Source organism: Colobus angolensis, unplaced genomic scaffold (assembly GCF_000951035.1).
Source record: "Colobus angolensis palliatus isolate OR3802 unplaced genomic scaffold, Cang.pa_1.0 Scaffold33, whole genome shotgun sequence".
In the NCBI taxonomy this organism is placed as follows: Eukaryota; Metazoa; Chordata; class Mammalia; order Primates; family Cercopithecidae; genus Colobus; species Colobus angolensis.
In genome coordinates, this window is record NW_012116599.1 from 1,958,006 (window position 1) to 1,984,765 (window position 26,760).

Sequence of the window (26,760 nt, forward strand, 5' to 3'; positions counted from 1 at the left end):
CGTAAACCCGGGAGGCGGAGCTTGCAGTGAGCTGAGATCCGGCCACTGCACTCCAGCCCGTGCGACAGAGCAAGACTCCGTCTCAAAAAAAAAAAATGGTTAAGATGGTGAATTTTATGTTATGTGTGCGTGTAGACATATTAATAGATATATGGAGGTGGGTCCTGGGCTTTGGTATTTTTTTAAACTCCCCGGTTGATTTTAATATGCCACTGGGGTTGAGAGTCATTGATTGGACTAATGATCTGTCTTTCATGCTAGATATGGGCGTGCCGCTGAACAAAACTGGGTTGGAAGGTATAGACAGATAATCTTTAGGCACCCCGCATCCATATGAACCACTCTAATCGCACACAGCTTTGATGCTTAGGGCATTTAAGTACATCATTCAGGTGGCTGCCTACTTCATAGAAATGGCTCTCTCTAGGCTGGGCGCAGTGGCCCATGCCTGTAATCTCAGCACTTCGGGAGGCCAAGGCAGGTAGATCACCTGAGGTCGGGAGTTCAAGACCAGCCTGACCACATGGAGAAACCCCATCTCTACTAAAACTACAAAAAATTAGCCAGACATGGTGACACGTGCCTATAATCCCAGCTACTTGGGAGGTTGAGGCAGGAGAATTGCTTGAACCCGGGAGGTGGAGTTTGCAGTGAGCTGAGATCACGCCATTGCACTCCAGCCTGGGCAACAAGAGTGAAACTCTGTCTCAAAAAAAAAAAAAAAAAAAGAAAGAAAGAAAGAAAAAGAAAAGAAGAGAAAAGAAATGGCTCTCTCTGCATAAGCAGGAGAGCAATTCAGGGAGAGAAATAATTTGCTTATCCCACCTCTTAAGAAGTCACTTCTTGTCAGATGTGGTTTGGTGACCCTGTCAAGGCTTTGATGACAGGCTCCAGCTAGTCTCCTGGGCAGGCCCAAGTGAAGCATGGGGAGGCATTAAACCTGCACAGCTGTGTCATCATCCTCACCAAACCAGATCTGGCCCCACCCCAGGGAGGGCGTCCCTGTCTACCAAGATGCCCAAACAAGAAACACGGGCAACACCCTAGCTCCTCCCTTCCCACACCTCCATCAGTCAGGTAGTCACCAAGCTGAATCCGTTCTGGCTCTTAAATATGTCTCACAGCTGTTCCTACACCACTGCTAGGAAATTATTTCCAAATCTGATTATGCTATTCCATGCATGGAGAAGTTTCTCTATCTCTTGCTGGACGTGAGTGATGACACCGCCCCATTTGTGAGCAGCAGCCATTTGGGAATGTTTGGGGAATTGGCCTTTCAGGGAAATCATTACTGTCCATGCCAAAGCATGGAAATAAAACACGGGGGCCCCAGTGACATCCCAGTGACATCACTGAGTGACTGTACCACCCCTGGGGCCACCCTACCTCTGGGCTCACCACTCAAGGTAAAACACGGTTCCTTATTGCTGAAGCCAGTTTTTACTGAGGTCTTACATTTTCCCGTGGTGAAAGGCATTCTACATGAAGTGATAATTTACAAAAACAGTTTTTTGGTGTATAATGTCATGTTCTCTTGGTTTGGAGAATAAACCAATTGCATCCAGCTGAAGGAAAAGAGAGAGAGAAAGAGGGAAAGGAGGGAAGATAGAATGTCTTGGAAGGACTGGGGTAGCTCATGGAGCTCAGGAAGCTGTCAAAAAAGCAAGCCTCAGGAGGGACGAGAAGCAGAGTGGCTCTGAGGAGTGCCACCATTCATTTATCCCAGCTCCCAACAACTCTTCCCTCAGATGAAAATGCTAACATATGGAGGTGAGACTTCGGTTGCACCCAGCACTACCCTTGGACCAGTGAGCCTTGGCAGGGGGACAGGTCGCAGAGCAGAAATGCAACCTGGGAACTATCCCTGTAGGATGTGAAGGCAGTGTCCTGAGAACAGAGACTGGAAAGAGCCCAATAAGTTCACCACAATTGAGTATGCCCAAAATCAAGTGGTTACCAGATGCATTAGTCAGGAATCGTTGAATGAAAATAACAGACACCAGCTCAAACTAGTTTAAGCTTACAGGGAAATGTATTGATGTTTATAACAATAGTGTAAGGAGGTCAGAGATGCAGCTGGCATTGGGAGAGTGGGCCCCCAGGCCTTGACCTTCATCAGAAGCTTCCCTCACCACTCTTCCCCAAGCTCATCTCTGCATGGTGGACTCATACTCTGGGGCTGCTATCTTCCCTGAGATTGGAGTTCTGGGCTTCATTTTTTTTTTTTTGTTTTTTCTTTTCTGTTTCACTCCTTAAAGGCCTTCAGGGAGGAGAGTTTTAGGGAAGATCTCACATTGGCCGCACCTGGATAACAAGTCTGTGGCTGCATCAAATGCTATCTCAGGAGTGCTGAGAACTGTGACGGAACCAGCCAGGTCTAGGGCCAACCTGTGCGAGCAGTGGCTCTGATTGGCAGCAAAGGTTAGGGTCGGGATTGGCATATAGGAGGCTCAGTTCTCTAAAATAAAGTGCCTCCTGGCATCAGAAGCAGGGCAGACAAAGTCCCATGATATCCTCTCTGCATCTATAGCATGGCATTTTTTCTACTCTTTCAAAGGCTCAAAATGTGGACCTAATAGTGTGTTTGTGGAGGAAGGAGGGCTAGAGCAAACCAAGAAGGCTGATTATCCTATATCTATGGTGCCCTAACTATTCAACTTACACAAAATGGATTTTAAGTCCTTTAACTAATAAAACAATCATCCCAAATAGATTAACAGTAAAACTAGCCAGAAATTTTGTTGTTAGTGAAAGTGTGAAATATGAATAAACAGTGAATAGTTGTTCCATTATTTTGCACCTGACCTAGCTGAAATGTTGCTCTCTTTTATTGTCCCTAAATTGTTTGATCTGTGGATAATTATACAGATACTGTTTTATTTGCTTATTCATTTATTTTTTTCCTCCCAAGTTTTGCTTTAGTTTTCACTGGAGTCAGAGAATGTTGAAAAGGCTTCTCAAATACTAAATTATCTGCAGACCATACAAAACTGTGTTCTGGCTTTGGACTAGAGCATTTTTGTTGTATTTTTTCATGTTGTTTAAAAAAACTTACTTCAAACTGCCTTACTTAACATGGGGAAAAAAGCCGATTGTAATACAAATTACACCCTACCAAGCCTTACTTTCTGTTACACCCTGTTGGATGAGTTACTGAGATAAAGTGGTAATTTAGTTATGTTTCTGAGCATCAGTCACAATGTTATTATGCCCATTGTTTTCTCTTTACCCTGGAGAGAAATATTTTTACCCTTTTGTAAAAATAGAGAATTATTTCTAGTTTCAAAAGTAATAAATACTCATGGTAAAACATTCACTCCCTCTTGGTTTTAATTTTTTTTAGAAGACAAAATAAATCATTATTATTTAACCACCAAAGGAGAAGTTCAGATACCCATTGTTGGGATGATGTAAAGGGAAACTGAAGGCATTTTATGCTTCTGTATTAGTTAAATCAAAATTAGGCCTTAGCACAATTTCCAGCAAGAACTTTTGTATGTATTACTAACAGCAAACAGGCAAATTACTTTTTTTGTGTGTGTGTGCATATAGCATGTAAATTTGAGTTTATTTTTAAATATTGCAATGGAATACACATTGTTCCTAAAAAGGAAATTCTGACATTTAAATGAAATTTGAAAACCAAACAGTAAAAAACAGAAAGAGATAGTTGTAAGAATCCATGTACCAATTTTACAGCTAAAAATTAAAGTGAAGTAGAAATAGCGAAAGATAACAAATATATTATTTTAGGTCATTCATTTATAGTGCCTTATCATCTCAAGTTATAAATAGAATAAGGATTTTGTTATATAAAAACTATCAAAAAGCATCAGTGAAAAGACACGACCTCCATGAAATGTGTTGAGCGACCACGGTGGAAATGTCAAAATGCAGCAGCCCTGGCTAGGCAACAGCAGCCTCCATGACAGTTTGTTAACTTGTCTTTCGTAGGTGGCCACAGAAAGTTCCATAAAGCGTACTGTTTAACCAATTCCCTTATATTACCACAACAATATGTACCCAGGGTTTTATGTACACACTTAAGATTCGGGGGACTGGAAGAGGGAAAGGTGACTGTTTAGAATTTCCTTGGAAATGCCTGTGCGCACTACAATGTCCCACGTAGCCAAATTCCTTCCAAGTTGATGAGCATGCTCTTGATTCTTGAGTCATGATGTTATTTTCTTCTAATTTTTCCGAACCGTCTTTGTTTGACTGGATACCATATTGACAGCTTCAGATGGTAAGCCAACATATACTCCTCCATAGTTTCTTCTCTTGTCATCTTCTGTTATGGATTCTTCTGTTACATCTTTGGATGCTCCTTGCAGGGCCCCTGTCCGTGCCCGCGCTTGTGGCGGTGGAGTTCCCGCAGCCCATGGCGCAGTCAGCCGGGGAAGCCGCGCTCCAGAGCTTGCGGCCGCGGGTCTTGGGGGCGGAGACCCAGACCGCAAATTACTTTTTTTTTTAGACAGAGTCTCACCCTGTCACCCAGGCTGGAGTGCAGTGGCGCGATCTCGGCTCACTGCGACCTTCGCCTCCCGGGCCCAAGCGATTCTCCTGCCTCAGCCTCCCGAGTAGCTGGAATTACAGGCGCCCGCCACCACGCCTGGCTAACTTTTGTATTTTTAGTAGAGACGGGGTTTCACCATGTTGGTCAGGCTGGTCTTGAACTCCTGACCTCGTGATCCGCCCTCCTTGGCCTCCCAAATTGCTGGGATGACAGACGTGAGCCACCGCGCCCGGCTCGCAAATTACTTTTTTAAATCTTCTTTCCCAACACTGTTCAACAAGCCACAGTGGGACGCAGTGGCTCAAGCCTTTGGGCACAGTGGCCCAGCATTTTGGGAGGCCAAGGTGGGCAGATCACCTGAGGTCAAGAGTTCACCTGGCCAACATGGTGAGACCCCGTCTCTACTAAAAATACAAAAAATTAGTCAGGCATGATGGCGGCTTCCTGTAATCCCAGCTACTCAGGAAGCTGAGGCAGGAGAATTGCTTGAACCTGGGAGGCAGAGGTTACAGTGAGCCAAGATCATGCCATTATACTCCAGCCTGGGTGACAGAGTGAGACTCTGTCTCAAAAGAACAAAACAAAACAAAACAAAAAATGAAAGTGGGGGTACCGTTTTCATCTCTTTTACAAGTATGGGATGAATCAGCTATCAGCTGCTGGAAGGGCTGGAAGTCTAGGATGGGAGCTGGATGAACCCTGAGTGCTGACCACAGGAGACGGACAAAGACAGAAGTTGGTCAGGCACCAGAGTGATGTGGAGGTGTCAGAGGCCCCTGCCTGGCAGAGAGCCACAGTCGAAAGGGCTGAAGCAGGCGCTGGGTCCATCTGCCTCAGACCAGAAGCCACTCGCATCCTTTCTGCCGCAGTTGAGAAACCAGTTGGCCCCTGACACTCTGCAGCCTGGCACCTCAGAGGCTGCTTCAGCATGGTGTGTGGTCAGACCTGGAGGAGCCTACAATTAACTGACAATTAGCCTGACTGGGAGGGGAAGTGGGGACCTCCCTGTAGCTAATGGCCAGGCAGCCGAATGGGCTAGGACTCTGGCTTCAGAGATGGTCCGTTGGGAAGTCGCTGGTTTATCTCAGAGGACCCAAAAGTGCCATTTAAATCCCAGCATGCTGAGCAGGGAGCTCGATAAAGGCTTAAAGTCTGGGTGGTACTGAGAATTCATCCACTTTTCCCAAATAAATAAAAAGCGGCCACAGTTAGGGGCAGCACGGATTTGAGAGCCAACACTACCGCATGTTGTATTTGTGTTTCTAGGTGAGTTCCAGTTTCTACTCAAGACTAAGGGGTTGATGAAATCTTCCACAGGAGCCAGGCTCCATTTGCTTCTTTCTTTTATTAGGTGCTTGCCTTTGGGATTATATAGTGTGTTACAGGTACTTTCATTGAAGGGTGAAGTTTTTCCATATCTTGTAATTGTATGCTTCTCTTTTTTTATTTTTATTTTTTTTTTTTTTTGAGGCGGAGTCTCGCTCGTCGCCCGGACTGGAGTGCAGTGGCCGGATCTCAGCTCACTGCAAGCTCTGCCTCCTGGGTTTACGCCATTCTCCTGCCTCAGCCTCCCGAGTAGCTGGGACTACAGGCGCCCGCCACCTCGCCCGGCTAGTTTTTGTATTTTTAGTAGAGACGGGGTTTCACCGTGTTAGCCAGGATGGTCTCGATCTCCTGACCTCGTGATCCGCCTGTCTCGGCCTCCCAAAGTGCTGGGATTACAGGCTTGAGCCACCGCGCCCGGCCTGTATGCTTCTCTTAATGCAAAAAGCACTGTCTTCAAAATTTGTGAAGTCACCTTTTGTAAAACGAATCTGAACTTCCCATTTATTTGCATCACTTTTTAATTAAAATGATAAGAATAGATAATATATTCTATTTTAGCTGAAAGGCCAAGGAAGGATGTTTACATCATTGTTTTAAAAAATTGTTTCAGCCAGGCACAGTGGCTCACGCCTGTAATCCCAACACTTTGGGAGGCCAAGACAGGTGGATCACCTGAGGTCAGGAGTTTGAGACCAGCCTGACCATACATGGTAAAACCCTGTCTCTACTAAAAATACAAAAATTAGCCAGGCATGGTAGCAGGCGCCTATAGTCCCAGCTACTCGGAGGATGAGGCATGAGAATCGCTTGAACCCAGCAGGCAGAGGTTGCAGTGACCCGAGATCGCGCCACTGCACTCCTGCCTGGGGAATAGAGACTCTGTCTCCAAAGAAAATAAAAATAAAAAATAAAATAGAATAAAAAATTGTTTCTTTGACCCCTTGGGAAAATATAAATGCAAATTTCTGCCAGCAAGATCATTGTTATGACGTTTAGGAAATGTGCTTGCACTTTATTTTTATTTGTAAGCCTCTAAGTTATTGTTAGTCTGTCCCAATAGTGGAATAAACAGAAAGAGAAATGAAATGATTTACTGTAATTCCTTAGCTAACCACTGAAACGTGAGAATAAAGCCTTATTTCTAAATCAAGTTATAAGATAAAATGTCAACCTAGTTCAATAAAGAATTCACCTTCTTCAAAAGGCAAATGAACTCCTTAGGAAAGAAGAATCTTAAGTATTTAATGACAGCACAGCAGCTCAAAGCCATGAAGGCAGAAACAAATCCAATGAGTCAGGGGCTAACTGTGTGCCTCAGCCCGGAAGCCTCCTGTATTCTTCATGCTGTTTCCAAAACCATTTGGAAAAATTAGGAAATATGAGTGACTATTTATATAAATGTAAAATAGGAAAAGCCCTTTCTGGGCATGATATTAAATGTGTGATCCACAAAAGAAAAGATTAGAAGAGTTGACTACATACATTTTTAAAGAAATCTCTGCCTATAAAAAATTGAAAGTCATCTTGAAAACCATAAATGTAATAGGTGATAGACAAAGGATTAATACAGTGAATCGTATTAATTCAAAGGATTAATACAGTGAATTGTATACAGTTATACAATAAGCAAAAGCCCAGTATAACAATGGACAAGAACAGATAATTCCTAAAAGAAGAAATAAAAATGCCCAATAAATATAACGAAACAATTCCACGTGTATGTATAACAGTCAAGGTTGATGAGGGCCTGTGAGAAAAGGGAGATTGTCATTAAGGGACATTTAAATGCAATATGTATCAAAAGTAGTAAAATGTGTGATGCATACCTCTTGACCTAGGAATTTTTCGAAGAACTTGTCCTAAAGAATAATGGAACAAATACATACAGACACTTACATGAAGTTACAGTGTTATTTAAAATAGTACAACATTGGAAATGATCTAACGTACAACAGTAAGGATTTATCCAATTAAATGAATGGTATATCAAGATATGGAATGATATTCAGCTATCTAATATTAGGTAATTTTTATTGATGTAGCAGCTTTATTCCTATTCTTTAAAACCTGGAAACAACCTGATGTCCTTCAACTGGTAAAAGGATAAACAAACTATGGTACATCCATTCAATAGTTACTACTCAGCAGTAATAAAGACTGAACTGTTGCATGCAACATGTTGATGGTTCCCCTATGAATTATTCTAAATAGAAGAAGCCAACTCAAATGGCTAAATTCTGTTTACTTTCTGGGACCTCTGGGAAAGGCAAAGCCATAGTGATGGGGAGACCAGGGGTTGCCAGGAATTGGGGTGGTAGGAGGGCTTGGTCCTTCCTCCTACATGAAGGAGTTTTGGGGGTGATTATGCAACTGACTGCTGTGGTTTTGACCTGACTCTGAGCATTTGTTGAAACTCATTGAATTGTAAACCAAAAAGAGTAACTTTTAGTGTATGTAAATTTAAAAATTAAATTGTACTCCTACATATAAGAGAAAGGGAGAGGAAGAGAGAGAGATCTCTTATAGAGAAATAAAAAAAAAACTCTAAAGAGACTCTAATTTAAAATTTTTGTTACATAGAAATCTGTTATATCATTGAGTGAAAAAAACCAAGGTGATCCTCTCTGTTGCATTTTATACAGTGTTCCGTAAAACAGCAGTCCCGGGGGATTCTCTGATGAGGAAAAAAGAGATTCCTTAAGCAGTTTATGCCAAGTCCTCTGCCCTTCCTCAATGCAATTGTATATAAAGTTTCCTTGTTTTAATTCATAAAGGAAAGAGGTTTAATTGCCTCACAGTTCTGCAGGTTGTACAGGAAGCATAGTGGCTTCTGCTTCCAGGGAGGCTTCAAGAAACTTACAGTCATGGTGGGAGAGGAGGGGAAAGCAGACATGTCTTACATGGCCAGAGCAGGACTAAGAAAGAGAGTGGGGAAGTGTCACATACTTTTAAATGATCAGATCTCGTGAGAACTCCTACCACTAGAACAGCACCAAGGCGATGGTGCTAAACCATTCATGAAGGATCCACCCCCATGATCCAGTCACCTCCTACCAGGTCCCACCTCCAATACTGGGGATTACAATTTAACATGAGATTTGGGCAGAAACACAGATCCGAATCATATCATTCTGTCCTCGGTCCCTCCCAAATCTCATGTCCCTCTCACATTTCAAAATATAATCATGACTTCCCAACAGTCCCCCAAAGTCTTAACTTATTCCAGCATTAACTCACAAGTTCAGAGTCCCAAGTCCCATCTAAGACAAGGCAAGTCCCTTCCATCTAGGAGCCTGTAAAGTAAAAAACAAGTTAGTTACTTCCAAGAAACAATGGGATTGGGTAAATACTTTCATTCAAAAAGGGAGAAATTGACCAAAAGAAAGGGGCCACAGGCTGGCCCCATGTGAGTCCAAAACCCATCAGGGCAGCCATTAAATCTTGAAGCTCCAAAATAATTATAAAGGTTCCTAAATATGTTCACATCAAAGAAACTGGTTTAGCATTGTTAAATGCTGTTTATTAGAGGAGAAAATAGAATCTATTCTAGGTGTTTTAAGCACAATGGAATTTTACACAGGGAATGTGGTGCTTACAAAGCATTGGAGGAGCTTGGGGAGCACAAAGATCATTGCTACGCTCAGTGTCCGGCACCACTACCAGATCTCCGTCTTCTGCCTCCCACTTCTCAGCGCTCACCAACCAGATGGCCAGAAACTAGGCTGAACTCAGCCGCTGTAGCTGCCTTGGTTGCCTCTAGAAAACTGTGAGCAGTAACTAGACACTGGAATCCTTAGTCCTGCTGTTGGAGCTCACGTTTCTGAGGCTTTGCCAGATCACAGAAACAGCAGGAGGAAGATGGCTTCCACCTCTGTACCACCTTCTAGATTCTGCAAGAAGGCATCAAACTGGTAGAACCTAATTTCCAGGGGAGCCATTTTTATCTTTCCAACATCTTCAGTTCAGCTGGGAGGTAGGAATGGATACCTAACAGGGTGCCAGTTGATCACATCCATTACGCTTTAGGACCCCTTTTTCCGGTGTCATTTAGTTTTTTCTCAGCTTATTATGGGAAACCATGCTTAGGATAATTTCCTAGGAGTGGGCTTCCTAGGAAAAATTACAGTTTCCCAACAGAAAAGACAAGAATGTGAATTTCCTGATATTTGGTTATTTTAATGTTAAACACAAATATTTCTAGTTCAGTAGATAAAATGACATTTAAGAGATTTTCATTCCAAAGTCTCTTAGGTCATATAGGTTGAGTATCCCTTATCTGAAATGCTTGAAACTAGGAGTGTTTTCGATTTGGGGTTTTTTCAGATTTTTGAATATTGGCGTGTACCAACTGAGATATCTGGGGGATGGAACCCAAGTCTAAATATGAAATTCATTTATGTTTCATATACACCTTATACATATAACCTAAAGGTAATTTTATGCAATATTTTTAATCACATGTGCAACTCATCACATGAAGTCAGGTATACAATTTTTTCACGTGATGTCATGTCAGTATTCAAAACCTGTTGGATTTTGGGCATTTCAAATTTTGAATTTTCAAATTTGGGATGCTGAACCTATATTGCATAAATATCAGTTTATTAACAATCAGAGCAAGCTGTCATATAAGCATATGGCTGGTTATATTCATGTCTGTTCATTACAGTAGGTTGCGAGTCCTTTGAAGGTAAGAATCTTCTTTTATTCACCTTTGTATACATTCTCCCCCAGCACACAGTTCCCAGCAGAACACCTGGCAGTGGTGCATAGTAAATGTTGAGTGGATTGCAATGGTTATTATCTGTCATCTGTCGATAAATCTATTTTTTCTCTCTTATTTCTCTGTACTTTATTGAGTCAGATTTGACAAGATTCATCCATTTGTCTGAATATTGCATTTAACTTGGGAGCCCAGGCCAGATCATACATTTATTATTTTTTCAACATAATTTTGTTTAGCTTATAAACTTTTTTTTTTTGTTTTTGAGACAGAGTCTTGCTCTGTCATCCAGGCTGGAGTGCCGTGGCTTGATCTTGGCTCACTGTAACCTCCGCCTCCTGGGTTCAAGCAATTCTCCTGCCTCAGCCTCCCAAGTAGTTGGGACTACAGCGCCCACCACCACACTCAGCTAATTTTTTTGTATTTCTAATAGAGACGGGGTTTCACTATGTTGGCCAGGCTGGTCTCGAACTCCTGATCTTGTGATCCGCCCGCCTCAGCCTCCCAAAGTGCTGGGATTACAGGCGTGAGCCACCACGTCTGGCCAGCTTATAAACTTTGGCTTGTAAAAAATGTAATAGAGTGTCTTGGAACAGCAAATACCATCCAAGCATGGATGTCCACTTTTGTGTTTCCAAAACTCTAAGAGTTAACTGTGGCAAGTGCAGAGCTGCGTAAGAAACGACCATGGAGCGGTGTGTCAGCAGCATGAGGCTTTGGGGCTGTTTGAGGCACCAGTTCTTAGGACAGAGGGAAGACTGCTGGCGAGAGTATCTCAAGACATGCTGCTTTATGCTTTGCACACTTCATTGAATAAATGGAAGGACGATATAGCCAGGGAAGGAAAAGAAAGTTCTACAGTTCCTAATGGAATTTAGAATTTCATAGAGGCCTGGTACCTAGGTCTTTATCTGGATATAGGTATGTAAGTAGTGCCTAGAGATTAAGAATAGACTTTTAGAGCCTTATTTGTATAGGACAAGAGATGTGCAGTCCCCACTTTTTTGGTTCAAAATAAGGAAAATATTTTATTTATTTATTTATTTATTTTTGAGATGGAGTCTCACTCTGTCACCCAAGCTGGAGTGCAATGGTGCTATCTCAGCTCACTGCAGCCTCTGCCTCCTGGGTGCAAGTGATTCTCATGCCTCAGCCTCTCAAGTAGCTAGGATTACAGGCATGCGCCATCACGCCCAGCTAATTTTTCTATTTTTAGTAGAGACTGGTGGCCAGGCTGGTCTTGAACTCCTGACCTCAAGTGATCTGCCTGCCTCAGCCTCCCAAAGTGCTGGGATTACAGGAGTGAGCCACTGTGCCTGGGCAAGAAAAACAATTTAAAACTTTATAAATTTTTGTTAACCTGTGGTGTGCATAGAGAAAAGTAAACAAATTGTAAATGTGCAGCTCAGTTAATTTCCAATAAAGTAAACATGCACCTAAGTAACCACCACCCATCTTAGGAAATACAGCATCATTGGTACCTCAGAAGTTCTCTCATACCCTCTACTGTGCATCTCCCCAAAGGTACCTGCTCCCCAAATCTCTGACACCATAGATTAGTTGGACTTCATATAAATGTAATCATACAGTATGCTTTCTTCTGTATCAGGTTTCTTTTACTCCCTGTTCTATTTGTGAAATTCACCATGTGGCTGTATGTAGCTCTCATTCATTAACTTTTGTTGTTGTGTAGCATCTAATTCATAACCATACCACACTTCATCCCTTCTGATATTGATGCATATTTGGATTGTTTCCATTTTGAGGCTACTATAAATGATGCTACCCCAAACTTTCTTTTATATGCCTTTTAGAACAAATATGTACATTTTCCTCTGCAGTATGAATGTAGAAGTAAAATTACTGGGTCCTGAGGCATGCATATGTTCAGCGTTAGTATGTTCCATTGTGTTTTCCAAAGAATTAGAACAATTGGCATTCTCACCAGTAGTGTCTAAGATTTCCAGTTCTCCACATCCTTATTTGCGCTTGTGAATATCCTCTTATTTTCCCCATTCTGGTGAGTGCATCTTTGTATCTCATGTGGTTTCAGTTTCTCCCAGTGATGACATTTAGCTTCATTTTGTTTGTTTCATTGGCCATTTAGACACCCTCCTTTGTGGGGTGATGATTTGTCTTTTCCCTTTCTTTTAATTGGATTGCTTATCTTTCGCTTACTGATTTATTGGTGAGTTGTTGGTCAGATACATGTATTCCAAACTTCTTTTTCTTTTTCTTCTGAGACAAGATCTCACTCTGTCGTGCAGGCTCACTTCAGCCTTGACTGCCCAGGTTCAAGCAATCCTCCCACCTCAGGGTCCTGAGTAGCTGGGACCACAGGCATTTGCCACCATGCCTGGCTAATTTGTGTTATTACTCATAGAGATGAGGTCTCGCTATGTCGCCTAGGCTGGAGCTTTTCCTACTCTGTAGCTTGCTTCTTCGCCCTATTGGAATCTTGTGGTGAACAGAAGTTCTTCACTTACATGTAGTCCAGTTCATCGGTATTTACCTTATGGTTACAGCTTTTGTGTCCTGTGTAGTATATTTTTTGACTACTAAAAGGTCGTAAAGATATTCTGTTATTATATTTGTGAGGTTTTATGATTTTTCTTATTTAGATCTATAATCTACATTGAATTGATCTGTGATTCTTTTTTGTTCTACATGAATACCCAATTTACTCAGCACCATTTATTGAAAGGGTCACCCGTTATCCTTTTACAGAAACATTGGCTTTGTCAAAAGTCAAGTGACTGTACTCTATACATACTGTTGTTCCCTGTTATCCTCATTGTATGCATTCCAAGACCCTCAAAGGATGCCTGAAACTGCAGGTAGTACCAAAGCCTATATATACTATGTTAATTCCTATACATGTGCACCTGTGATAAAGCTTAATTTATAAATTAGGGCCAGTAAGAGATTAACAACAACCACCAATAATAACATAGAACCATCATAACGATGTGCTGTAATAAAAGTTATGTGAATGTGGTCTCTTTCTCAAAATATCTTACTGTACTGTATTCACCTATTTTTGGACTACAGTTAATCTTGGGTAACTGAAACCACTGAAGACAAAATCGTGGACTGTACTCAGTACTCTTCCCATTAGTCTGTTTATCTATCCTCATGCCAGTGCCACTGTCATTATTTACTGAAGTTTTGTTATAAGTATTGATATCAGGTAGTGACAGTCTCCCAACTTTGTTCTTCAAAATTATCTTCAGTATTCTTGTATTCTCATATAAATTTTGGAGTCAGCTTTTCATTTTCTCCAATGCTGGACTTTTTATAGGGATTAAGTTAAATCTATAGATTAATTTGAGAGAGCTGGTATCTTTTAATATTGACTATTCCAATACGTGGGCACAGTACATGCCTCTATTTAGGTCTGTAATTTATCCTATTAATGTTGTCGTTTTCTGTATAGAGGTCTTGCATAACATATATTAGATGTATCTCTAAGCATTTGATCTGCTAAGTGCCATTCTAAGTGCTTTACATATATTAACTACCTCATAGGGTAGTCAGCAGAAAACTAAGGAGGCACTGTTATTATCCCATTTTTACAGATGCGACATAGAGAAGTTAAGTATACTGACCAAGGTCATGTAACTGTTAAAAGGCTGAACTGAGATTTTAAGTTAAGCAGGCTGACTTCAGAACACATGCTTTGAATTACTAACATGTTCGTGAATGCATTTAATTGCAAGCAATGAAAATATATTTAATATCCATCAATCTGATCTCGTTAAATAAAGCATGGTATGTCCATAGAGTGGAATATTATACAGGCCCTTAAAATATAGTTTTCCCTTGGTATCGGTGGGAGACTGGTTCCAGAACTCTCCATGGTTATGAAAATCCACAGATGTTCAGTTCCCTTATATAAAATGTCATAGTATTTGCATATAATCAATGCCTATCCTCCTATACATTTTAAATCATCTCTAGATTATTTACAGTTACTAATATGTAAATTCAGTGTAAATAGTTGTTATGCTTTATTCTTTAGGGAATCATGACAAGAAAAAACTCTGTACATGTTTCTGTGCAGATACAACCATCCATTTTTTCTTTCAAATATTTTTGATCCAAGATTGGTTGAATCCAGATGCAGAACCCATGGATATGGAGGGTCGACTATAATATAGCTCTGTTATTTTGGAAAGGTGCCTGTGACATATTATTAATCATTTTAAAAAAGCAAGTTACAGAACAGCTTGTACAGTAGGGTGCCACTGTTGTAAAATTGTGAGTGTGTATGGGCATTAGTTATGGACACGGGGCTCTGAAATGCATTTTTAATAGAGGGTCTAACTTGTTATTATAAAATAATAAAGCTATTTTTATTTAATGGACAGAGAGTGTTCTTATTCTCCTAAGTATATTTCTTAGTAAGTAATAGCTAATGAAAAATAAAAGCACATAATAGCTATTGAATGACTGAACAAGTAATTATTTGAGCTCTATTATTATTTACATGAGGATTTCCTGGAAGCGAGGAAAGATTTTAGACTTTATTGCGACGAAAAATAGCTGTACTTTTTCCACTGGTACTTGCATTTATTATGATTTCTTTCTTTGCTCTGTGTCTTTTCTTTCTTTTTTTTAAAATAGAACAACGCTTAATGTGAACTTTGACAATCAAACAAGTACATGGGTTTCAAAGAGCTTATTTTTTTTATGTTCTTTTTCCTTTTTTTTTTTTTTGAAACAGAGTCTCATTCTGTTGCCCAGGCTGGAGTGCAGTGGCACAATCTTGGCTCACTGCAACCTCCTCCTCCCAGGTTCAAGTGATTCCCCTGCCTCAGCCTCCCAAATAGTTGGGATTACAGACATGTGCCACCACACCTGGCTAATTTTTGTATTTTTAGTAGAGAAGGGGTTTCACCATGTTAGCCAGGTTGGTCTCGAACTCCTGACCTGAAGTGATCTGCCTGCCTTGGCCTCCCAAAGTGCTGGGATTACAGGTGTGAGCCAACACACCTGGCCTTCAAAGAGCTTATGTCTTTTGTCTGTTGTTTAGGAATCAATTTTAAAACTCTTAAACCATTGATTTGCAAGATTTCTCTTAATCATTACAACTCTACCTCCCAAATACAATTGAAAAAGGCAACTACGTTCTCAAAAGAATTAATATCTATCCTTCCTTTCCCTATGGTGGCGGTTTCCAAATGAGAAATTCCACCTTAAAGAGTTTAGAACTGAGCCGGGCCAAGTAGCCTGTCAAGAGAAATAGCAGATTCCAGCCCATCACAAAAGGGCAAATGGATTGTTTATCCATCACAGCCATAAAACTGCCTAAGATTTGGTCTGTTACCAAAATCTATCCTGTTGGTGAATTGATGAACACTGATTGGATACAGCAGATGTAGAACAACAAAGTAGCTGGCTTGCAGTTATGCTCTGAAAATTAGCTAAAGGTCTGGAACATCATTTTAATCTCAAAACACTGCTGAGGTCTGTGTTTACGTATGTCTGTGGGAATGTTCCTTAAAACATGCTCACTTGGGAAAGGAAATAAACATGTCATGTATCATATGTTTAAATGCATACAGGGTTTCCAGTAAGTGCTATGATTTATTTGATTTCTTAAAGCCCTGACACCTGCATAAAATTAATCCAAGTGCATAGGCCTATGGCATAGTTGGATTTCCACACCATAATACTGAGTACTCACCACATTTCTGAAAGCAAAGGCTCACCCAAGCACCACAACCTTGTACCTCATTACATCTTGGATGTCACTTCCCCATTGTAATAAAATTAAATGGTTTAACCTTCTGCTTACTTGAAACATACTTAGTAACAAGGATGTCACAATCTCTGTAAGTGAGATTGTCCAGCCTCATCAAAAAGAGAACATGGCCATATTTGACTTCACTGGAACAATCTGCAAAAAACAACTAACATTTAAAAAATCTCCAGTAATCTCTAGTTCCTAGTATGTGGAAGGGATATAAAGTATGTCCCCAGGGAGTTTTGCTTTGGCACAGTACCAGGACTCAACAGCTCAAGCAACATTTCCCAAGGTCAGTGACAAAAGGCTGGGATAGATTTACTTTCCTCTGTATGAGAGCACCCATGTCTCCAGGTCTACAAAGAATTTCCAGATTTGTCTCTTGGGCCTATTTGCGCTTATGTATTAGTATATCGGAATATCACTCTAGGACTTTTAAAGACTATAAGAGCTCTAATATAATTCAGATGTTTTTATTCTTTTACACATGTTGCAAAAAAAAGAAAAAAAAAAAGAGCATGTCAGAAGCTCTGCTGTGCCCCCTTTAGCATGAAGAGTTCACATTGGCCTTTGTGATTTAGTGAGGTGAATCCTCTGACCAGCAACCTCAGTGTCACCTGGGAGTTTGTCAGAAATGCAGACTCTCAGGCCCCTCCCAGACCTACTGAATTAGACCTGCATTTTAACAAACTGCCCGGGAGATCTGAATGCAATATATAGTTCGAAAAGCACTGAAACAGTCTAGATACACATCCCAGCAAATATGGTGACAATGTCAATTAAATTTCCACCTGCATGGGCCTGCTTAACAATTACATCGCATCCAACATAACTCTTTTCTGTTCTCTTATTGCTCAGAGGCCCCTCTGCCCACCCAGATTTGAGCAAAATCACTTGAATGTTTGACAGTGCCTTTGTGTCTTCTAGCAGATTGCCCTTCCCTGGGCTTGTCATTCTCGCAAGCTGCTTAGCAGTTGTCAAGGATGATGTTATAACCTGCCTGGAGGCTTGATCTAATGTCACAATCCTATTGACCTGCCAAATCCTGTGATTCATTATAAGTAGAACGGTTCATATTCATGTGAATTATGGGTGGGGAAATTTTGTCTGTATCATGGAGACCTCTGTTTGGACGTGTTAGATTCTGTGAAGTCAAGACAAGCAAGTGATTATATCCTAAATCATGCTTGATATGAAATAAAGTTTAGAAATATATAGTATACTCAAATACATTTCCAGTTAATACTGATATTATACAAAGTATGCAAATTATACTATTATATTATCACATTGAGAAACATAATACCTGCCTTACTTACCTTTTAGCAAACCAGTACCATTTAAAGAGAGCATACAAAGGAAAGCAAAAGTAAATTATAATTTTTTTTTTTGAGACGGAGTCTGGCTCTGTCTCCCGGGCTGGAGTGCAGTGGCGGGATCTCAGCTCACTGCAAGCTCCGCCTCCCGGGTTTACGCCATTCTCCTGCCTCAACCTCCGGAGTAGCTGGGACTACAGGCGCCCGCCACCTCGCCCGGCTAGTTTTTTGTATTTTTAGTAGAGACGGGGTTTCACCGTGTTAGCCAGGATGGTCTCAATCTCCTGACCTCGTGATCCGCCCGTCTCGGCCTCCCAAAGTGCTGGGATTACAGGCTATAATTCTTTTTACATGCAATATCCATATTCGATCATCTAACATAATTTTCTTTATAAATATTTAGTCATATAAATAAACATTGAAATAATTATGTACTTGCTAAGGTATAATTTTTAAATGGTAAAACAGTAACTCCCTTCCAAAAATGAAATGAATATGTGTCAAAGATTTTGTTAAATTCATTAATTAATGAAAGTACCAGTAAGATTTAATGAAGGAACTAGTAAATATGTATAGACAATCTAATAAAGAAATATTACACAGAGATTTCTGGGTTATATACAAAACTAGGTATATGTCCTACAGGGCAACAAACTGTAACCTTTGTAGGTTTCATTTCCACCAAACCGAAATTATTTGCATTTCAGCCAGACAAAAATCTACCAACTAACCTGTCATTTCACTAAGTCTGAGGTCATTAATCAATAGTAAACAATAGGTTGAACAAAGTACTTTCCCTTTTATAATCCTGGGGTGGCCTTTTCTCCCATATGACATAGAAATCAGGTTTTACCTTCTGTCCATGTTTCATATAATTTTTCTTAACACACTTATAGAAAACCATCTTCTGTTAAACTTCATATTTCAACTGAAGGTTTAAATATATTCACTTTCCAAGTGGACATTTATTCTAAAATTACAGAAGGTGCAAATTGACATACTTCTTTCTACCTCATGTAGTTACTCCTGAGCCTCAGTCAGTTTTCAGTCTTTTTCAAAGCCTTCTCTTTCCACACCTAGTGATTTTTAGTTCGAGACTTGTAACAGTGCTTAGGATACCTAAGGCGGCTCATGGCATGGAAAGCACATGCTTTCAGTGACGGAGTGCCCACTCAAAGACCCATTCATATCAGGCGATTCTACTGCTTTTGCTCATACCATGTAGCAGGTAAATCAGCTTCATGCTTTTGACTAATCCCTACGGACACTGATGTGCTTTCAATAGGAAATTAATATTTTTGAACTTATGCATTCACTTTTCTCCCCATACATATGCTAATTACATGTAGGTTTCTCTCTGTAATCATTTATATTCATATTCATGAATAATGTTGCCTCCTCCTTGTGATTTGGCTGCTATTGAATCTCATCTGCATTATTCTCAGAAATTGAATTCATTTTGAGCTAGCATAGAAAAGAATAAATATTCTGTTAACTAGGACGATCTATGACTAAAAGTTATTTTCTAGAATAACTGCCGTGTTTTGGTTTGTTTCCGTTTGTTTTAATGTCAGTGTCTGCTTGCATTCAACGCATTCGCAGCATCTGCAAAGAAGTGGGTCTTGGCTTTTACTCTGCTCCCAGCTTCAGCTCGCTCTGTGAAGACAGCCAAGGGCAGAGAAGGCCCTTCACATTCTCAGCAGGGGACCTGGCAGAGGGGAAGATGCCAGAATCATAGAGTTCTCGGCATAAATAGTTTCAAGATCTGAATGCATTCTTTCCTAACAATTGACTGAATGGGTTTGTTCTCTCCCCTTCTTTCTCACTAGCTAACCTTGTGTTGTGTTGGCCTGTTCAATAGCATTCTTCAGGGAAGATGTTTGGAGATAGAATGGGAATTTGTCGCAGTAAACTGCAAATGGGAAGGTGATGTAGGATCAGAATTAGTAAATGCTGGGAGTTTTCATGTTTAGGGTCTGCTGTTGAGATACCCAGAGATGTTTACCAAAAAAAGGAGTGTTTCGGTTTGGCTAAGAATGAAAACACTCTATTTTATGGGTTTATATAAGCATTTAAAAATTTGTTCTGATGCTTGGGGTAGCTCTATTAGCATTCTTTTCTACACACTGGAGCTTGTCTGCCTCTATTGTTGTTTCCTGTAATGAGATATAATAAGCTCGAGCTTTTACCTAAATATCAAGTTTTATAACAGAAAATGAGAATAGGTTAAAAAATCAAAGGGATTTAGAACTTTCTGTATTTGAACGTTGGAAAATGTTAGTTTTGCGTAATGATTCTTTTTGTTTCCAAATAATTTAAAAGATGTATACATATAAACCTTGGATGGTAAACTGACTTAAAGGTTGACTGTATTTTCAGACAATGTGATCCATAAGGTAAGGCTGGAAACACATCTTGTATGTTTTTTTTTTTTTTTTTTTGAGATGAGGTCTCACTCTGTCGCCCAGTTTGGAGTACAGTGGCACAATGTCAGCTCATTGCAACCTCTGCCTCCCGAGTTGAAGCGATTCCCCTGCCTCAGCCTCCTGAGTAGCTGGGACTAAAGGCACACACCACCACATCCGGCTTTTTGTATTTTTTAGTAGAGACGGGGTTTCACCATATTGGCCAGGCTGGTCCCGAGCTCCTGACCTTGTGATCCACCCACCTCGGCCTCCCAGAATGCTGGAATTACAGGCGTGAGCCACCGTGCCTGGCCTGTATGCCTTTATTTTAAAAGTTACTTGGATCATGGAGGAATGGCATGTTGATTATTATATAGATTCTTAGGGGTATTTCATTTTTTTGGCACGATATTAAAATTATAAACAATCATTTCTACTTTAGTCTGTTTTGAAACATTCTGATTTTCACATTCTGATTTTTTTCTCCTTGATTTCATTATATTATAATAAAAGTAACAAGTATTGACTAGAAAATTTGGAAGATCCTGGAGTGTAGAGAAGATAATAGTCATTTGTAATGTCACAACACAGAGAAGAAATTACTCTTAACATTTTTATTTCCTTCTGACATTTTATCCATGCTCACAAGTATATACTTATATAAAATTAGGATCATCCTTTCTGTAAAGCTTGTATTCTGTTTAAAACATCTCACTTATGGTTACTTTGAAACTATAGAAAATGAGGTTGCAGAAATTTGTCTTTTCAAATGGAAAATGTTCCTGCTATATTATTAAATAAGAAAGCAGCATGGTTTTGATCTCATTTTTGGTGTAAGCAGCATAATATGCTTGATTTATGATTCCAGATTCTTTCTTTTTATGATGTATGTTCCATACTTTATGCATTTTTGCTTGTTTCTGATGTTTCTGTAATGCAGCATGTATTACTTTTTGGATTTAAATGGCATGAGCTGAAATAACCCAACAAGAACCCAACAAGAATCATCCCTGTATGTAAACTTCATGAGCAGCCTTGATTACCGTCTCTGGTTATTTTCTTCGAGTCAGTTCCTAGGAGTGGAATCACTGGGTCTTGGTGTTTGAATATGCTCTATATTTTGTATACTTTGTAGTCTAGTTATATTTCTCTATGGGAAGGAGATTTACATTTGCTCTTTGCAAAGTAAATAATATTTCTCCTCACTATTTTTGCTCTTGTATCTTTCCCTCACCATGCCTTTTGCACCATTCTCTTCACCTGTCTTCCATATATTTCATGTGTTTCCTATCAACCATCTGCACTCTTTCCTCTCTTCTCCCCATCTCGCAGATCCACCCGTTCAGGACAGTTATCCCCATTTTTTGCCCTCTGTTACGGTCATCTGCCCTACAGCTTGCCTTTGCTGTCCTGTAGAACCATGAACCATTTTCCCTCTGGCCTCACATACTGTGCCAAGCACTGTGCGGCTCCAAAGAAGTCACCTCCTAACTTTGAATATGCAAAAAAATAAAAACAACAGATTCAGTTCAAAGACAGATATTTTGTGAGCTTTCATAGTTTCTCTGAATTTAGTAGCTTAAAAAAAACTAATATAAAAAGTTGTTTTCAAATTTTCAAGTATTTATAGTCTTTATTTTTAGAAACTGTTGGGAATAACTTTATTATAAGAAATTTAGAGACTTATATTAGAAAGCTCATTAGCTAGAGTCCAAGCATTTTCCTTACAAAACTACCTGTATGTCTTTATCACAATGTCACCTTTATGGCTAAAAATCTCACCAACAGCCATATTGACTACAATTACTTTTGCCTCAAATGCTGGGGCTATGAACCATAATAGTCTAGTCTCCTGAAGCATTGAAGATGAACAGAATTCATTTATAAAAAATATTCGAACCAGATGTCTGAGAATTTGGTTATAAATCAGCAATTACAAAGGAAGACAGAGGAAAGGAAGACAAATTTTTATTTATATATTGAAACAATGGGTACTAAGTATTATAGATAATTGGGATAAGGGAAAGGCATTCCATTCTTATGCCTTTGGATCCTCATGGTTTACCTCCCACTTTTGAGTGAGAATATAAAATGTTTGGTTTTCCATTCCTGAGTTACTTCATGTAGAATACTAGTCTCCAATCTCATCCAGGGTGCTGTGAGTGCCATTAATTCATTCGTTTTTATGGCTGAGTAGTATTCCATTGTATATATGCCACAGTTTCTTTATCCACTAGTTGACTAATGGGCATTTGGGTTGGTTCCACATTTTTGCAATTGCGAATTGTGCTGCTATAGACATGAGTGTGCAAATATCTTTTTTGTATAATGACTTCTTTTCCTCTGGGTAGATACCTAGTAGTGGGATCGAATGGTAGTTCTACTTTTAGTTCTTTAAGGAATCTCCACACTGTTTTCCATAGTGGTTGTACTAGTTTACATTCCCACCAGCAGTGTAGAAGTGTTTCCTGTTCACCGCATCCAAGCCAACATCTATTATTTTTTAATTTTTTGATTATGGCCATTTTTGCAGGAGTAAGGTGGTATTGCATTATGGTTTTGAATGACACAAAGGACTCTGGGGACTTGGGGAAAGGATGAGAAGAGGGTGAGAGATAAAAGACTACAAATTGGGTGCATTGTATACTGCTCGGGTGATAGGTGCACCAAAATCTCTCAAATCATCACTAAAGAATTACTCAAGCTGGGCGTGGTGGCTCACATCTGTAATCCTGGCAGTTTGGGAGGACGAGGTGGGTGGATCGCCTGAGGTCAGGAGTTTGAGACCAGCCTGACCAACATGGAGAAACCCTGTCTCTATAAAAATTCAAAATTAGCTGGGCATGGTGGTACATGCCTGTAATCCCAGCTACTCAGGAGGCTGAGGCAGGAGAATCACTTGAACCTCGGAGGCGGAGGTTGTGGTGAGCTGAGATCATGCCATTGCACTCTAGCCTGGGCAACAAGAGCGAAACTCTGTCTCAAACAAACAAAAAAATAACTTACTCATGTAACCAACCACCACCTGTTCCCCAATAACCTGTGAAAATAAAAATTTAAAAAAGACAAAAAAAGAGAAAAGTATTCCAGTGTCCCAATTCCTGTAACTCAATGTCTGCTATGTGTTAGGCACTAGGCTAGGAGCTTTGTGGAATAATGCAAAGACCCTGACCTTGCTGATCAGACCCTATAATCAACTTAGAGGAAAGGCAGGCAACACACAACAACAGCAAAAGGCAATGCAAGGAAGGGCTTTTGTAGTCACATTCAGCAAGTGCCTTCACATTCGGTTCCGGGAGAAAGTGAGAGAAAGGTTGGTTCCAACTGTGTTAATACATGAAGATATTTTGGAAAGGAAGTAGCTTTTAAATTTAGCCTTAGAAGCACCAATAAGACCTTAATGGAGGTGGTTAAAGTGTGCTGTACATAAAACAAATGCAAAATTTTGACCCTAAAATTGTATTAGGCATATTTGGTAAAAGCAAATAGACCTATGTGAGTGGGGCAGAGAGTTCAAATGGGAAAGTAAGAGAAAACCTGGAATGACAGGATTAATGAAACCCATGTCACAGAAGACTTTGTACACCTCTATGCTAGTATTTCCGAGTTTTCTATTTAGACTCATGACATCAGAATTACCTTGTGGTGTTAAAATGTAGACTCCTGGGCCACACTTCTGATCACAATCAGAGGGCAGTACCCTGAATCTGCATTTTAACCATCTTCCTAGGAGATTCCAATGCACACTAAACTCTGAGAACATTTGCCATTGAAATAACCATCAGGGCAGTGTGACCTCGGTGTATGAGGAAGAAAGGATTCGTCCTTTTGGAGGTCCCTCTGCCAGGGAAGTCTCTAAGCAGCATTATTTAGCTCTGTGCATTATAAATTTAGGTAAAATGACTTTTTATCTTCCAGGCTTCATTAGGGCACAGACTTGAGTCCAGTGGAGCTGCCTGGGAGCCGATCTGAGTGGGAGAATCTTCTTTCCCCCACAAGAGAGGAGAGACCTGTTTGCAGTGTGAAGCTCATTCACCTGGCTCTCCTCCTTCCCTCAGAATTCTTACGCCTTTAAAAACGCACAAACAAAATGCCCTCAGAGCTTCGGGAGTGAGATCTTATCACACCATCCTGTGTGGAGGGACACAGTGAGGGTCCTGAGAGCCCACTCATGTGAAGCTGAAAGGCAGATACTGTTTGGAAGAGGAGAGACTGAATTTTATCTTACTTTTTAAAAAGAGGTACTGTATTCACATGATACAAAACTCAAAAGGTACACAGGGCATCCTGTGAAAAGTCTCCTCCTGACTGTCCCCAGCCATCCAAGTAGCACCTGTGTATTCAGGTGAAAGGGTATCTCTGTACCTGCCCAGCTTTTAAAAACGGAAATGGTAATATACTGTATGCACTGTTCTGCACCTTGCTTTTTCAAATTTCTTGTCAGAGCTTCCTTGTTCTTCTTGCAGCGGCATAGTATTCCAGTGCGTGGCTATATCATAGTAAAATTTAGTCCTCTGTAGATGGAACTTGGGGTATTTCCAGTGTGTTGCTGTTACAAACAATACTACAACAGATACCCTGTAAGTATCTCCTTTTAAACGTGAGCAGTTATATCTCTAAGGTCAAGTCCCAGAATGAGATTGTTGGGCTGGAGGATAAATAAATGTGTAATTTTTAAAGCTATTGACAGGCTCCTCCCCATAAATGTTATACCATTTTGCATTCATATGATTAATGAAAAAGAGTCCCTCTCAGTTCACCCCTACAGTTTCATTAACAGAATGTTAAACCTCTGCATCTCTGTCAGCAGGGACAGGCGAGAAGTCCATTCTCTGTATGGTTTGTGTGGGAAGGTGGAGGAGGGAGCAGCTATACTGGGAACCTCGCCAGGGGTCCAGAGCCTGCTTTGCAGACAGCGGTGGGCATTCAGTGGCAACAAAAGAGCCCACTAGCTTTTTAGTTTTTGTTTATGTGTCTGAAATCTATTTTGAAATTTTAATTTAAAAATTAACAGTAGAATTGACTTTATGTTTGGCATAAAGTTCCATGAATGTTAATACATGTATTGATCTGAGTGACCCCCACTAAAATAAGGAACAGTCGCATCATCCTCAAACCTCCCTCCCCCTATCCCTTTGGAGTCACAACCTCCCCCCACCCCGAAACCCCTAGGCAACTGCTGATCAATTCTCCATCACTATGGTTTTATCTTTTCGGGAATGTTATCTAAATAGAACTACACAGTATGTATCCCTTGGAGCTTGACTTCTTCAGTTCGGCATAATTTCCTGGAGGTTTCATCCAAGCTGTTGCAAGCATCAGTAGTGTGTTGCTTTTTACTGCTGAGAAGTATCACAGTTGATTTACCCGTTCACCCATTCAGGGCATTGGGGTTGTTTCCGGTTTGGGCTGATTATTAATAAAACTGCTGTAAGCATGCACCTACCATTATTTGTGGGAACATAAGTTTTAGTTTCTCCCTAGTAAAATTGTCATACTTTATTATGAGTAAGCTTAGGGATATTTTCATACATTTAAGAGACATTTATATTTCCTTTTCTGTTATCTGCCCATTTCTTTTATCCGTTTTTCTTTTTGGTGGTTGTTGATTTTTATTTTAGAAAACTTGGTTTAAGGGAGATGATAGGACATCCAGATGGAAATGTTTAGCATTCAATTAAAAAATGCGGGCCTCAATTTTGAGAGAGAGGCTCAAAGATGTGGATTTGAGAGGCACACTGATCGGGAATGGAGAGATGAAGCCAGGGAACTATGTAAACTCGAGAGAAACATGCAAGGCTTGAAGACAGAATCTGTACAAATGCGCATGTTTAGGATGTGGAAAGAGGAAGAGGTAAAGGAAGAAACCGAGAAAGAGCCTTCTTAGAGGTCACAGAAGATTCGGGCTATTTTAGGGTAACATTAATAAAAGCTGAATTTTAAAGGTCTGATAAGTTAAGGGTTTAAATCCCAGAGCACAACGTCAAGAGAGAGACAGAGCATCTCTCTCCAAGAATTCCAAATAACAGGCCTACAGTTCATCCTGATTGTTGTAGCAAGGTCACAAGATTACCCCTGCACTATTCATTATGAAAGGAATTCAGTGCGTTGACTGGCCTACCTATGTCAGGTGCTTCAACTCCATAATTTCCCGGAACCTCATGGATACCCAAGGGGAAATATGGGGCTGTCGGGAGACTTAGATGCTGAAGAAACAGCCAATGAATGTCCAGTGAGTGGCCTTTGAGAGTGGCGTATCATCTGAGTGCAGGAGCTTAGAAGCAGCTGCACATCAAGTTGAGAGACTGGAGGCAACATGTGTAGAAAACCCAAAGAGTTTGGCTCAATTTTGGTAACCAGGAAGCCTAAATGAAGGATTTGTTTTCCCCTGAATTAAGGCAATATCAGTGCATATTCATACACCCAAGAAAAGACACCACAGGGAGGGAGGTGGCAGAGATGGTGAAGCCTGAGGGGATAGTGGAGGGGAATTGAAGTGCGCACTGGTGAAGCCCTGGAGCCAGGTGCAGGCGGTGAGGACACTCAACTCTTCCTCTGGGAGGCAGGCAGTCTCTCTTGTCCACCCTCACTCCTCCCCCATCCACTATCGCTCTCCCCCATCCACTCTCACTTCCCCCACACCCTCATTTCTCCCCTGACCACCCTCACTCCTCCCTCCCTCACTCCTCGCCTACCACACTCACTCCTCCTCCATCCACCCTCAC

The 26,760-nt window shown here is 40.5% G+C and overlaps 2 protein-coding genes across 2 annotated transcripts in view; one reads left to right on the forward strand and one right to left on the reverse strand.

The window, feature by feature from the left end:
* The window catches only part of SGPP2 (sphingosine-1-phosphate phosphatase 2), a 102,559-nt gene that overhangs the window by 72,802 nt on the left and 2,997 nt on the right, over positions 1–26,760 (forward strand). The gene's annotated exons all lie outside the window — the stretch shown is intronic.
* Positions 3,548–4,446, reverse strand: LOC105518781 (overexpressed in colon carcinoma 1 protein-like). The gene is given in 2 exon segments (XM_011951904.1): positions 3,548–4,328; positions 4,330–4,446. Coding segments are annotated over 2 exon segments (192 nt in total). The 5' UTR covers positions 4,384–4,446; the 3' UTR covers positions 3,548–4,190.